This window comes from Hylobates moloch, unplaced genomic scaffold, assembly GCF_009828535.3.
Source record: "Hylobates moloch isolate HMO894 unplaced genomic scaffold, HMol_V3 SCAFFOLD_20, whole genome shotgun sequence".
NCBI classification, from domain to species: domain Eukaryota; kingdom Metazoa; phylum Chordata; class Mammalia; order Primates; family Hylobatidae; genus Hylobates; species Hylobates moloch.
This window is the reverse complement of record NW_026652295.1, coordinates 30,686,954-30,700,330: the sequence shown is the minus strand read 5'-3', so window position 1 is coordinate 30,700,330 and position 13,377 is coordinate 30,686,954. Positions and strand designations below refer to the sequence as shown.

General features: G+C 38.2%; 1 protein-coding gene across 2 annotated transcripts in view; it reads left to right on the top strand.

Moving 5' to 3' along the window:
• The window catches only part of TSBP1 (testis expressed basic protein 1), an 81,485-nt gene extending 76,222 nt beyond the window's left edge, over nucleotides 1-5,263 (top strand). For both annotated transcript variants that reach the window (XM_058432563.1, XM_032141364.2), the window contains one exon: nucleotides 3,948-5,263. In XM_058432563.1, the coding sequence (XP_058288546.1) occupies nucleotides 3,948-4,990 (1,043 nt within the window). In that variant the 3' untranslated portion in view covers nucleotides 4,991-5,263. The remainder of the gene's footprint in view (nucleotides 1-3,947) is intronic.
• Nucleotides 5,264-13,377: the final 8,114 nt, after the last annotated feature.

Here is a 13,377-nt window from a genome sequence, read left to right as displayed (position 1 = left end):
ACTAATTTTTTAAGTTGCCAGAGAAAAAGCTGTTTAATCTTTCAAAAAATTTTTTGTAAAAGATATATTCTTATTGATATAATCTTTCAAACACATTTTTCCCAATTGATTTTTTTCCATTTCTTTTAAAAAATAGAGATGGGGGTCTCACTATGTTGCCCAGGCTGGCCTCAAACTCCTGGCCTCAGGTGATCCTCCCATCTCAGCCTCCCAAAGTGCTAGGATTACAGGTGTGAGCCACTGCATCTGGCCCCAGTTGGTATTTTTAGAAAAAGGAGGTTAAGGTTTAATTCAATGTTCAAAGAAAGGTTTAAGACATCATCATCCCAGCAAACTGAGTCTCTTATTTCTCACCTCCTCATTCAACTAATAAGTATATGATCTTTTAAAATGTAATTCACAGCCTGAGAACTATAATGATTCATCCCTCTGATACTAAATAGATCTTTTACAGTCTAGATCCAATTGTGCTCTCCCTGACAACCGCTGGATTAAGAACCTAAGATTAGTTTCCTAATAAAGCCCACATTTTATTTTCTACGTTAAGTATCATTTAGATAGAATTGTTAATGTGATAGCTATTTCATGATATCTTTTAGCTTTAACAAAAATTAATCCAATTAAAAAATTTTAATAATTACTTTTTAATCAGCTTGAATATATTATGATGATCCCCAAAGTCTTGATTAAATCTTTTGATTGTATTAAAATTTTGTAGTATGGGCTACTGCCTGCAATAAATGTACTTGCAGCCAGGGCTTCCAAGTCTTTATATTATGAAGATTTACACTGTACGTGTTGGATGATTATGAGGTCCAAGAGAAGGAAAAGATGTATGAACTATCTTGAAATCTGGGAGAAGGAAGAAAAGAACTTAGAATGTGGTGGAATAATGATTTGTGGCTTACTTCTGCAATGCAAAGTTGAAATAAAAGTGAACCTCACTTTATGGGATAGCTGGATTCCTCAAAAATAAATCTTGTAAATCTAATCTATGTTAATTAAATTCAAGATTTAAAAGATGACAGCAAATATATTAAAATAAGGGTATGAAGATTCTATTAGAAGTAACTAGAGATATTTTTCAGTGTAGTGGGAGAAAGAATAAAAAGTTTTTTAATTCTGTGAAATTAGGAAAGGCGTAGCTACAATAAACACTGGGTGCTTCAGGAAATCCTATAATACTTAATTTTGGTTTACAAAGCCTGTATAATTTAGAAGGTAAATTCAGGTTAAAATGAGTCATGAGGTATTACACACAGTAGCAAATAATTACCCCCAAGGGATAGTAAAACTAAAAATATTCATAGCCTAAGGAAAATCAGCTTATGTGAGGAGTACATTCCATGAAATTCTTAAGGTTAGAAGCTTCAGTGGAGCACGATCTTACCATTCTACACCACCATACCCCTAAACAAAACAAAATAAAACAGTGTCCACTAGTAGCACTGTCGAAGATCAAAATATTCTGAACTATTTTTCTCAATTTAGCAATGCTTGAAATATATTACCACTGATTTTCATTAGGAAACTGAAAATTGTCTGGAATAAAATGTCAGTAAGCATATTTTAATGACGAACTCTAGGTGGGGACATATACAAAAAGGTTCAGAAAACATTACTGCAATTTTCCTAATGTTATTTTTATTTGGATGTCAACAGCTGAAAATAATAAAAGAAAACACTGAACTACAACAACTCTTTTGATTTATAATTAGTTTCTTATCTAATACAGGTGTGCCTCATTTTTATAATTGATAAAATTCTGAAGTTACGTGTATGCCAATTTTTCAAACATCAAACCCTAAATGTAAAAAACGAAAAGTCCAATAATTCATTTTTAAGCAAGAAATTTTCCTGTAATTGGCTGGGTGTGGTGGCTCATGCCTGTAATCCCAGCACTTTGGGAGGCCGAGGCAGGCGGATCACCTGAGGTCAGGAGTTCAAGACCAGCCTGACCAACATGGAGAAACCCCATCTCTACTAAAAATACAAAATTAGCCGGGTGCGGTGGCGCATGCCTGTAATCCCAGCTACTTGGGAGGCTGAGGCAGGAGAATCCCTTGAACTCGGGAGGTGAAGTTTGCAGCGAGCCGAGATCGTGCCATTGCACTCCAGCCTGGGCAACAAGAGCGAAACTCTGTCTCAAAAAAAAAAAAAAAATTTTCCTGTAATACAATTAACCACTCCTGTAAATTATTTGTTGGAAACTAAGAATGCCTTGTCTTGATTGAATTAGAGAGTTTTTTCCTGTACTATCTCATTGGGAAGTAGTAACGGCCAATATTTATTGACTACTTATTATGTCCCATGCACTGTACCAAGTGCTTTTATTTAGATAACATTATTTAATCTCATAACACCTCTTTGAGGTAGCTACTACTATTGCCCCCATTTTACAGACAGAAAGTAAAGTTTGCCAAAGGTTACCCAGCTAGGCAGGTGTGGAGGCAGGATTTGAACCAGTCTGTCTCCAAAGGCTATGTTACTTTAACATTTGTCTACAATATTTAGTAACTCTACAAACTGAGCAGATCAAACTAAATATAAAAACAATGAATCTTTGAGGATTAACTGATTTACCTTAATAAACCCATTAAACCCAACTAGCAGGAATAGTAAACCTAAGTCTTCTTTTTTTTTTTTGAGATGGAGTATCGCTCTGTCACCTAGACTGGAGTGCAGTGGTGCAATCCCAGCTCACTACAACCCCTGCCTCCCGGGTTCAAGCGATTCTCCTGCCTCAGCCTCATGAGTAGCTGGGGTTACAGGTGTGTGCCACCATGCCTGGCTAATTTTTGTATTTTTAGTAGAGATCAGGTTTCATCATGTTGGCCAGGCTGGTCTCCAACTCCCAACCTCAAGTGATCCGCCCACTTCGGCCTCCCAAGGTGCTGGGATTACAAGTGTGAGCCACTGCCGCCAGCCCAAGTCTTCTGATTCAGCTTTTATATTCAGTATTCTTTCTACTATAGTAAATATTAAATACTAGATTTTCTCAAAGCAAGTCATCTCTGCTCCATGGCAAGAACCCACACAACTCCTTGGTGGCTCAGATATTTCTTTTACTTAATTCAGGAAACCATATTACTTAAAAAAAAAAAAAAAAAAAGGAAATAAAAAATACCTAGCAGAAGCCAATAAATTCAGGTTTGTTAAATCACACAGGAATTGAGACGTAACAGCTGATTTACCTGAACACGATCAAGGGACCTGAAATTTTTGCAGAGTTTGCAGATATTGCAAGAAGTAGTCTACAGTAATGATCAAAACTGAACACTGGAGTCTGACTACTCAGGTGCAAATCCCAGCTCCACCACCTACTGATTACATAACCTTATTCATATTCATTTGAGCATTCTGTGCCTCAGTTTCTTCATCTGTAAAATGAGGTTAATAATACCCTACCTGGTTGTTGTATCAAATGATTTAATACATAAAGTGCTTAGAGCAGTGAGTACTTGGTATGTGGTAAGCACTTGATAATTATCAGCTAGTACTGTTATTACTTTTGCATAATAAGATATGCTTTTATTCAGTATGGAAAGCATTTTTGAGTTTCCTTTTTCTGTCTTGAGAAATATAATTATTGCTTCCTCCCACAATTTTTCCTTAAAATAAATTCTATTTCTTTTCAGAATACATCCTCTGTTAGCCACTAAGCATTATTCATTAGCCATAATCCACTGAACAAATGTCAGTTCATTTACAGTACATTTTACCTTTTCTCCCATTAATCCTCCAAATTATTGAAAATAGTCCAGAATTTTATCGATACTTTTATAATTTTATGTATAGAGAACCATCATTTTAGACAACTTGAGATTCAGAAAAATTTCAGTTTGTCAGTTTTAAGACAAAAAAAGGAACCAGTATCAAGGGGAAAAAAATAGAAATAAAGAGAAAATACTTGATATCTAAATTATGCCCTTTTGTTGTATGCTCAGTTATACTAACAGGTTACATGGATGAAGAACTTGCAAAAAAATCTTGTTCCAAAATCCAGATTCTAAAATGTGGAGGCACTGCAAGGTCTCAGAATAGCCGAGAAGAAAACAAGGAAGCACTAAAGAATGACATCATATTTATGAATTCTGTTGAATCCTTGAAATCAGCACACATAAAGGAGCCAGAAAGAGAAGGAAAAGGCACTGATTTAGAGAAAGACAAAACAGGAATGGAGGTCAAGGTAGACAGTGACGCTGGAATACCAAAAAGCCAGGAAACCCAATTAAAAATCAGTGAGATGAGTGTACCACAAGGACAGGGAGCCCAAATAAAGAAAAGTGTGTCGGGTGTACCAAGAGGACAGGAGTCCCAAGTAAAGAAGAGTGAGTCAGGTGTCCCAAAAAGACAAGAAGCCCAGGTAATGAAGAGTGGGTTGATTGTACTGAAAGGACAGGAAGCCCAGGTAGAGAAGAGTGAGATGGGTGTGCCAAGAAGACAGGAATTCCAAGTAAAGAAGAGTGAATCGGGTGTCCCAAAGGGACAGGAAGCCCAGGTAAAAAAGAGTGAGTCAGTTGTACTGGAAGGACAGGAAGCCCAGGTAGAGAAGAGTGAGTTGAAGGTACCAAAAGGACAAGAAGGCCAAGTAGAGAAGAGTGAGGCAGATGTGCCAAAGGAACAGGAGGTCCAAGAAAAGAAGAGTGAGGCTGGTGTACTGAAAGGACCAGAATCCCAAGTAAAGAACACTGAAGTGAGTGTACCAGAAACACTGGAATCCCAAGTAAAGAAGAGTGAGTCAGGTGTACTAAAAGGACAGGAAGCCCAAGAAAAGAAGGAGAGTTTTGAGGATAAAGGAAATAATGATAAAGAAAAGGAGAGAGATGCAGAGAAAGATCCAAATAAAAAAGAAAAAGGTGATAAAAACAAAAAAGGTGACAAAGGAAAGGACAAAGTTAAAGGAAAGAGAGAATCAGAAAAATCAAAAGACTCGAAAAGGGCAAAGGCAAGTAAAGGAAGGAAGTACAACAAAAAAGTGGAAGAGTAAGGGTAAATTTTTCAAAGGCCCATAAGACAAGTGATTATTATGATTCCCATCCTCCAGATACAAACCATATCCCAGCCATTGCCTAAGCAGATTATAATTATGAAATCCCTTTCATCTTCATATCACAGTTTCTGCTCTTCAGAAGTTTCACCATTTTTAATCTCCTAGCCACAAACTTCAGTTTCCAAATATTTGTTTTATAAGTTAAGACATATATGATTCCGTCAAGAAAGACTGGATACTTTCTGAAATAAAACATTTTAACTAAAGAAATATACAGTAATTTCCTTTGACAAGTATGTCTATGATAGCCTTTCCAACGAATCAACCAGTAACTCCTCATGGCAGGCCTAATGTTTGCAAGGCACTGGTCTAGCAATAAGGGGTGTACAGAAAAACACAAGTCAGAGCTCCTGCAATCAAGTAGCTTATAACATATATAGTGATATATGTATACATGGCAATTTTTTAAGTAAAATCTAAGTTACAAAAAATAGTTTAGATGGACAATATAATCCATTGCGGGATGAGAAAGTAGAGGTGGTAACTTCATGGGGAAGGGAGTAGTGGTATACAATGTCACAGCAGATGGATAAGATGTTGATCTGCTGAGTGAATTACAAAGAGTAAAAGAAAGGCAAAGGGTTAAAGGCTGTTGTGTCATGCTCCAGGTGCAGTAGGCAATTTTGCTGTTACAGCAGACTCATGGGAGGCACCCTGGGATATAATTTTGAAAAGGAGAATATAAAGGGATTTGAAAAACAAGCCAGGAATTTATATTTTACTCTTCAGGCAGCTGGAAGTATTCTACAATGTTTGAGACACAGAGTGAAATGAATAAGGTTGTATCATTTTAAAAATAAGGTTGTATCATGTGATTGTGAAAAATAAGATTAAAAAAAGAAACATCATAGGTAGTAAATATAATTAAGAAGTACTTGGAGTAAGTAATGGAAAGAGAATAAATAGAAAAAAATTCAAAGAAGAATCATTACTTCATGATGACTGACTGCATAGGAGTAAGGAAAAGTGAAAAAAACAATGGTTTCGAAACTTTTGAAACTAGGTAACAAACAAACTAGGAACTAATTTGGGGGACAGGGAGGGAACAACAAATTGTTGTTTTAAGGGGATAAGCAATAACATTTGTCATTTAAGAGATATCTGGAATTAGCTGAGTACAGGTAACAATAGAAGCAATGAGTGAGTTCTTCAAAGGAGAAAGTACAGGACTAACAAAAGCAGAAGTCCAAGGACTGAGTTTGTTATACGTAACATATTGAGGAAATTTAACTAAGGGATAGGAAGATAGAAGAAAAACCTGTATAGTGGAATGTTCCTATAATTAAGGAAGATTAGAGTTTTGAGAAAAAAATGACTGAGACTTCAAGGAAAATAAGGACTGAAAGAACACTGTAGTTGCTATTTGGAGATGACTAATGAACTTTTTTTTTTCTTTTTTTTTCTTTTTTTTATTATTATTATTATACTTTAAGTTTTAGGGTACATGTGCACAGTGTGCAGGTTTGTTACATATGTATACATGTGCCATGTTGGTGTGCTGCACCCATTAACTCGTCATTTAGCATTAGGTATATCTCCTAATGCTATCCCTCCCCCCTCCCCCCACCCCACAACAGTCCCCGGAGTGTGATGTTCTTCTTCCTGTGTCCATGTGTTCTCATTGTTCAATTCCCATCTATGAGTGAGAACATGCGGTGTTTGGTTTTTTGTCCTTGCGATAGTTTACTGAGAATGATGATTTCCAGTTTCATAAGAGCACTTTCCAAAGAAAGGTAGCTAGGAGAAGGAAGGTAAGCAGGAAGAATATAGAGATACAAGTAAGTAGTTGTGGGATGTGCCTTTCAAACATCCAAAATAGTTAATTTAGTCTATTTTAAAATAATCATTTTTAGAAATTTTATTTTTATACTGTTCAATACTGCGCTGGTTAGCCCACACCCTGAATATTACATTTAGTCCAATCATAGGATGTGGATAAACTAAATGCCTTCAGGAGAGAAAGACTTAAGTGTGCAGGAAGTTGCAGAATTCCCCTGGGAAGACAAATATGAGGAAACAATGAGAATTACTTTCAAATAGTGAAAGTTCATAAGGGATTAGAATAATTTGTATAGCCCCAAAGAAATGAGATCAGTGAATGGAATATACAAAGTAACAAATTTTATCTTAGTAATAAGGAGAAGTGGAGGCCCAAAGAGTTTAAGCAAGAGTTTAAGGCTCATTCAGTGAGAATGCCATAGAGGAGACTCTCAAGAAACAGCTGAGTAATTGGAATAAGTTATCTTTATGGTCCCTTCCAAATAGACTTCCTGAGAGTCTATAATTCTAGTTATCAAATTCTTTGGACTAACTAGATGTCTTCCAAGGAACCTTTTCATACTGATATGCTATTCTTTGGAGACGTTTGATGAAAAAAGGAGAGAAACCAGACATTAGTCTCTGCCCAAAGTGTAAAATGTTTCATAAATGTTTCAGGCTACCCAACCACTGTAGGGACCAGCCCCACAGGGTCGGTGGGTCTCTCCCCATGTGCAGAGACGAGAGAGTGTAGAAATAAAGACACAAGACAAAGAGATAAAAGACAGCTGGGCCCGGGGGACCACTATCACCAATGCGCGGAGACCGGTAGTGGCCTTGAATGTCTGGCTGCGCTGTTATTTATTGGATACAAAGCAAAAGGGGCAGGGTAAAGAGTGTGAGTCATCTCCAATGATAGGTAAGGTCACGTGGGTCACGTGTCCACTGGACAGGGGGCCCTTCCCTGTCTGGCAGCCGAGGCACAGAGGGAGAGGAGACAGAGAGAAAAGCAGCTTATGCCATTATTTCTGCATATCAGAGACTTCTAGTACTTTCACTAATTTACTACTGCTGTCTAGAAGGCTAAGCCAGGTGTACAGGATGGAACATGAAGGCGGACTAGGAGCATGACCACTGAAGCACAGCATCACAGGGAGACGGTTAGGCCTCCGGATAACTGCGGGCAAACCTGACTGATGTCAGGCCCTCCACAAGAGGTGGAGGAGTAGAGTCTTCTCTAAACTCCCCCAGGGAAAGGGAGACTCCCTTTCCCGGTCCACTAAGTAGCCGGTGTTTTTCCTTGACACTGAGGCTACCGCTAGACCTTGGTCCACCTGGCAACAGGCGTCTTCCCAGACACTGGCGTCACCACTAGACCAAGGAGCCCTTCTGGTGGCCCTGTCTGGGCATAACAGAAGGCTCGCACTCTTGTCTTCTGGTCACACCTCACTATGTCCCCTCAGCTCCTATCTCTGTATGGCCTGGTTTTTCCTAGGTTATGATTATAGAGCGAGGATTATTATAGTATTGGAATAAAGAGTAATTGCTGCAAACTAATGATTAATGATATATATAATCATATCTAAGATCTATATCTGGTATAACTATTCTTGTTTTATATTTTATTATACTGGAACAGCTCGTGTCCTTGGTCTCTTGCCTCGGCGCCTGGGTGGCTTGCCGCCCACAAACCACAACCTTAAAAGAGTATCTCCATAATTTCTAGCACAATCTAATCCACTGTATGGCTATCTAATGTGTTCTCACAGCCCTGCCACAGGTATGGAAGCCTATGTTAATTTTAGAAGTCACAGAACCCTCAGGTCTTTGATGAGCTGCGTAGGTTTAGCAAAACTGAGTTGCCAGAGAGAGAGAGAGAGTGAGAGGGAAGAGGATAGAAGACAGATATTAAACATGGATTTTAATATTGTAAGTTGCTTTTGTCATCTGTGGAAAATACACATTTAGAGATTTTACCAGCCTTCGTTGGCATATCTTTTACACACATTATGCTGTTATCGGGGAAAATTTTTGACCAGAAAGATTTTCACATAGTTAAAAGTATTAGATTTTCATCATTCTCATGTCATTTTTTCTATAGCCCCTCTGGTCCATCTGACAGCTAACTAGTAGGTTGTTTGCTTGTTTGTTTTTCCTCACTCTTCACCCAGGCTGGAGTGCAGTGGCATGATCTTGGCTCATTGCAACCTCCTCCTCCTGGGTTCAAGTGATTCTCATGCCTCAGCCTCCTGAGTAGCTGGGATTACAGGAGTGCACCACCAAGCCCAGCTAATTTGTGTATTTTTTAGTAGAGACGGGGTTTCACCATGTTGTCCAGGCTGGTCTCAAACTCCTGACCTCAGGTGATCCACCGCCTCAGCCCCCCAAAGTGCTGAGATTACAGGCGTGAGCCACTGTGCCCAGCCACTACTAGGTTTTAGAAGGGTATGACTAATGCAACTTCTCTCAGATTTCTGGTAAGAAGCAGGGACCCTGTCAAGGCAATTACTAAAAAACAGTAGATAGGCTTCAGCAACCCAGCTCAGCTGACTCCATATCTGTGTGTATGTCCCACTGAAGCAAGAATTCAGAAGAGATAGATCTATAGAAACCTCCCGGTATCTTCTCCATAACTTCTAACTTGGGGTCAAAACATTTGCACTCCCATTAGGTCTTTGAAGGCAAGTAAATCATACAATAGAATACTCCAACTATAAAAATTTTGTGGACCATTTTCTAAATCCAATTACTGGGTATATACCCAAAGGAGTATAAATCATGCTGCTATAAAGACACATGCACACGTATGTTTATTGTGGCACTATTCACAATAGCAAAGACTTGGAACCAACCCAAATGTCCAACAACAATAGACTGGATTAAGAAAATGTGGCACATATACACCATGGAATACTATGCAGCCATAAAAAATGATGAGTTCGTGTCCTTTGTAGGGACATGGATGAAACTGGAAAACATCATTCTCAGTAAACTATCGCAAGGACAAAAAACCAAACACCGCATGTTCTCACTCATAGGTGGGAATTGAACAATGAGAACTCATGGACACAGGAAGGGGAACGTCACATTCCGGGTACTGTTGTGGGGTGGGGGGTGGGGGGGGCGGGGACAGCATTAGGAGATATACCTAATGCTAAATGACGAGCTAATGGGTGCAGGAAATCAACATGACACATGGATACATATGTAACAAACCTGCACATTGTGCACATATACCCTAAAACCTAAAGTATAATAAAAAAACAAAACAAAACAAAAAAAAACAAAACAAAAAAACAAACAAACAAACAAACAAACAAAATAAATTTAAAAAAAATAAAGGCCACTGAAACACTGACAAATTTAAAGCAATTGTTAACCCTCTTGTAAAGATACAGATGTGGAAATCTTAAAGGACCCCAAAAAAAGGAAGGGAAAAAGGACAAGCTATCAAAATGACACCATGTTTAACAAAATGATGAAAATTTTAAGAAAACACATAAATATGTACTTCTAAGATAGTGGCAATATAAAAGTAGGAATGTGAAATTTACCTTAAGAAATCAATAGTAAATTTTGTTTTGCAAATAAACTAATACAAATGTCAAATGTCCTGTTCACAGAATGGAATGGAAGTCAACTCAATTAGTCATTTTTCATTTAGGAGCAGAACATAGGAAAGAAAAGCAGAAAAGTGAGTTTAGAGATAATGAAGCTGAGTGAGAAACACAAAATATTAGGAAACAAACAATTTATGTAAAATCAGTTAATGCAGCTATCCCAATTAAAGACTCCCTGAGTTAGTAGTGCATTAAAAATGCAATTTCCTGGCTGGGTGTGGTGGCTCACACTTTGGGAGGCCGAGGCGGGTAGATCATGAGGTCAGGGGTTCAAGACCAGCCTGGCCAACATGGGGAAACCCCGTCTCTACTAAAAATACAAAAATTAGCCAGGCGTGGTGGTACACACCTGTAGTCCCAGCTATTCAGGAGGCTGAGGCAGGAGAATTGCTTGAACCCAGGAGGCAGAGGTTACGGTGAGCCGACATCATGCCACTGCACTCCAGCCTGGGCGACAGAGTGAGACTCTGTCGCAAAAAATAAAAAGAAAAAAATGCAATTTCCCATTTTCCCCTAAATATCTCTCACCCTAGGTTATAACTGACATATCAAGGAAGTGAATACAGGGAACTGGGAAAGGGGACAAGATATAGAAGGAAAAAACAGGATCCAAAGGAATAAAAGAATAAGCTGAAAAATTGATCAAAATATTCAGTTTTATATTTGATGAGATTCCTTTACTCTCCCCCTTAAAAACAATCAGGAATAGAAAAAAAACAACTAGTGTTCCTACACTCTACTTGAGAAGTTCCAATTGTGGTTTCGAAGAAATACAAGCCTGTAATCCTAGCGTTTCAGGAATAAAGACACTCTTATCTATCATCATCCAGAAGCCTGAGCACTTGCCAAGACTGGGAAGTCAAACCTGAGATGCCACACTACAGATTATACACATTGTAAGCTAGGTCTCAATAAATTTTCTATTCAAATCTTTATTAAGTTTCTCTCTTCAAAAATTAAAAACTCACAGTGTTAATTTTCTATGAATCTCTCCACATCTTAATCTATGTTTATATAAAAATATATGCAAATATGAGTATATGTAGGAATTTTTTTCTAAAAATGGGGTCAAACTATAAACATAATTTTGCAACTTGTCTTCTTCGTCTAACAATACATCATGGACAACACATCAATCTAACGTTTTAATAGCATAGCATCCAGTAGTGTGAATGAATTACTGCTTATTCAACCATTTCCTTAAAGATAGACATTTAGCTTGTTTCCAACCTTTTGCCTTTGGCTAAATGATTCTGCCATTGCCAAATAATACTGCAATAAACATCTCTATATGTGATCAGGATTTTATTTCTCTAGGACAGATTTCCAGAAGTAGAACTGCCAGATCAAAAGAAATGTGTATTTTAATGTTAATAGATATTACCTAATTCCTTTTCCCCAAATTTGTAATAATTCACATTCCTATAGGAATATATGAGAGTCCTATCTTCCCCATACTTGCACTGGTGCTGGAAGCGGTAGCTATTTTTAATCTTTGTCTATTGAGAAAAGTGATATCTAACTGTTCCTTTAATTGTATTTTCCTGACTACTAGCGAGACTGAACATTTTTTCATAAGTTTAATGGTATTTTGAATTTTCTCTCCTGTGATTTAATTGCTTTTCAAACTGGTGGTTTGCCCTTTGTCTTACCCAGTTTTATGTGTTTTTGCATATTAAGTTTTTATCTGCCATTTGTGTTGAAAATATGTTTTCCCAATCTACTCATTCTTTCTCTACATCCAATTCATCAACCTGTACCCTAAAATTATATCTTGAATCTGACTACTACACATCTCCTTCATCAAGAAGTCCAAGCCATCGCCATATCTCACCTGCATTGCTGTGCCTGCTTCCAAACTGAGCTTCTCCATCCCACTCCCCAGTCCCAACAGAATCGTGCTTTCAAAATGTAAATCAGATGAGGTCACTTCTCTACTCAAAACTCTCCAAAGACCAACCCCTATCAGTGTAAAAATTCCAAAGTTGTTTTTTGTTTGATTGTTTGTTTGAGACAGGGTCTCGAGATGTTGCCCAGGCTGGAGTGCACTGGCGTGATCACAGTTCCCTGCAACCTCAACCTCCCAGGCTCAAGCAATCCTTCCATTTGGCCTCCTGAGTAGTTGGGACTACAAATGCATGCCACCATGCCTGACTAATTTTTTATTTTTTAGGTTTGGTAGAGATGAGGTCTTATGTTGCCCAGGCTGGTCTCAAACTCCTGGGCTCAAGCAACCCTCCCACCTCAGCCTCCCAAAGGGCTGGGATTAGGCTGAGCCACCATGCCCAGCTTCACGAAAGTTCTTATCATGGCCTTCAAGGCCTTACAGTATCTAGCTTCTGGCTTCTCCTCTAGCCTCATCACCCACTCTCCATCTCCCTTCCACTGCTGCAGCCACACTGGCCTCCTCAGTTCTCCTCATGCCTGCCAAGCAGTTCTTGCTTCAGAATCAGTCTGAACACTCCCCCTCAAACATATGCATTACTCAATTATTTTAAGAAATATGCTTAAATTTGACTACCCTAACTAAAACAGTACCCCCCATTCTCTATCTCTTTGCCCTGATGTATCTTTATTCCTAGCATTTATCACCTGACATCATATATTTATTTTTGTTTATTGACTTTCTACCCCACAAGAATGTAAACTCTAAGGGACTTTGTTCACTGCTGAATCTCCAGTGCTTAGAAAAGTGCCTCACACATAGTAGATGCTCACCAAAGATTTGTTAACTGAAATGAAGTAAATTAAACGAAGGTACATTTTACTATATAAAAATATATTTCATTTAGTCAAATGTGTCTGCCTTATGCTCGGTAACTTCTGGGCTTTCTAAAGGGTCTCTTTGGAATGCATATACACGATTAGTGAGAATGTAAGTTAGTTCAGCCACTGTGGAAAGTAGTTTGGATATTTCTCAAAGAACTAAAGGTAGAACTACCATTT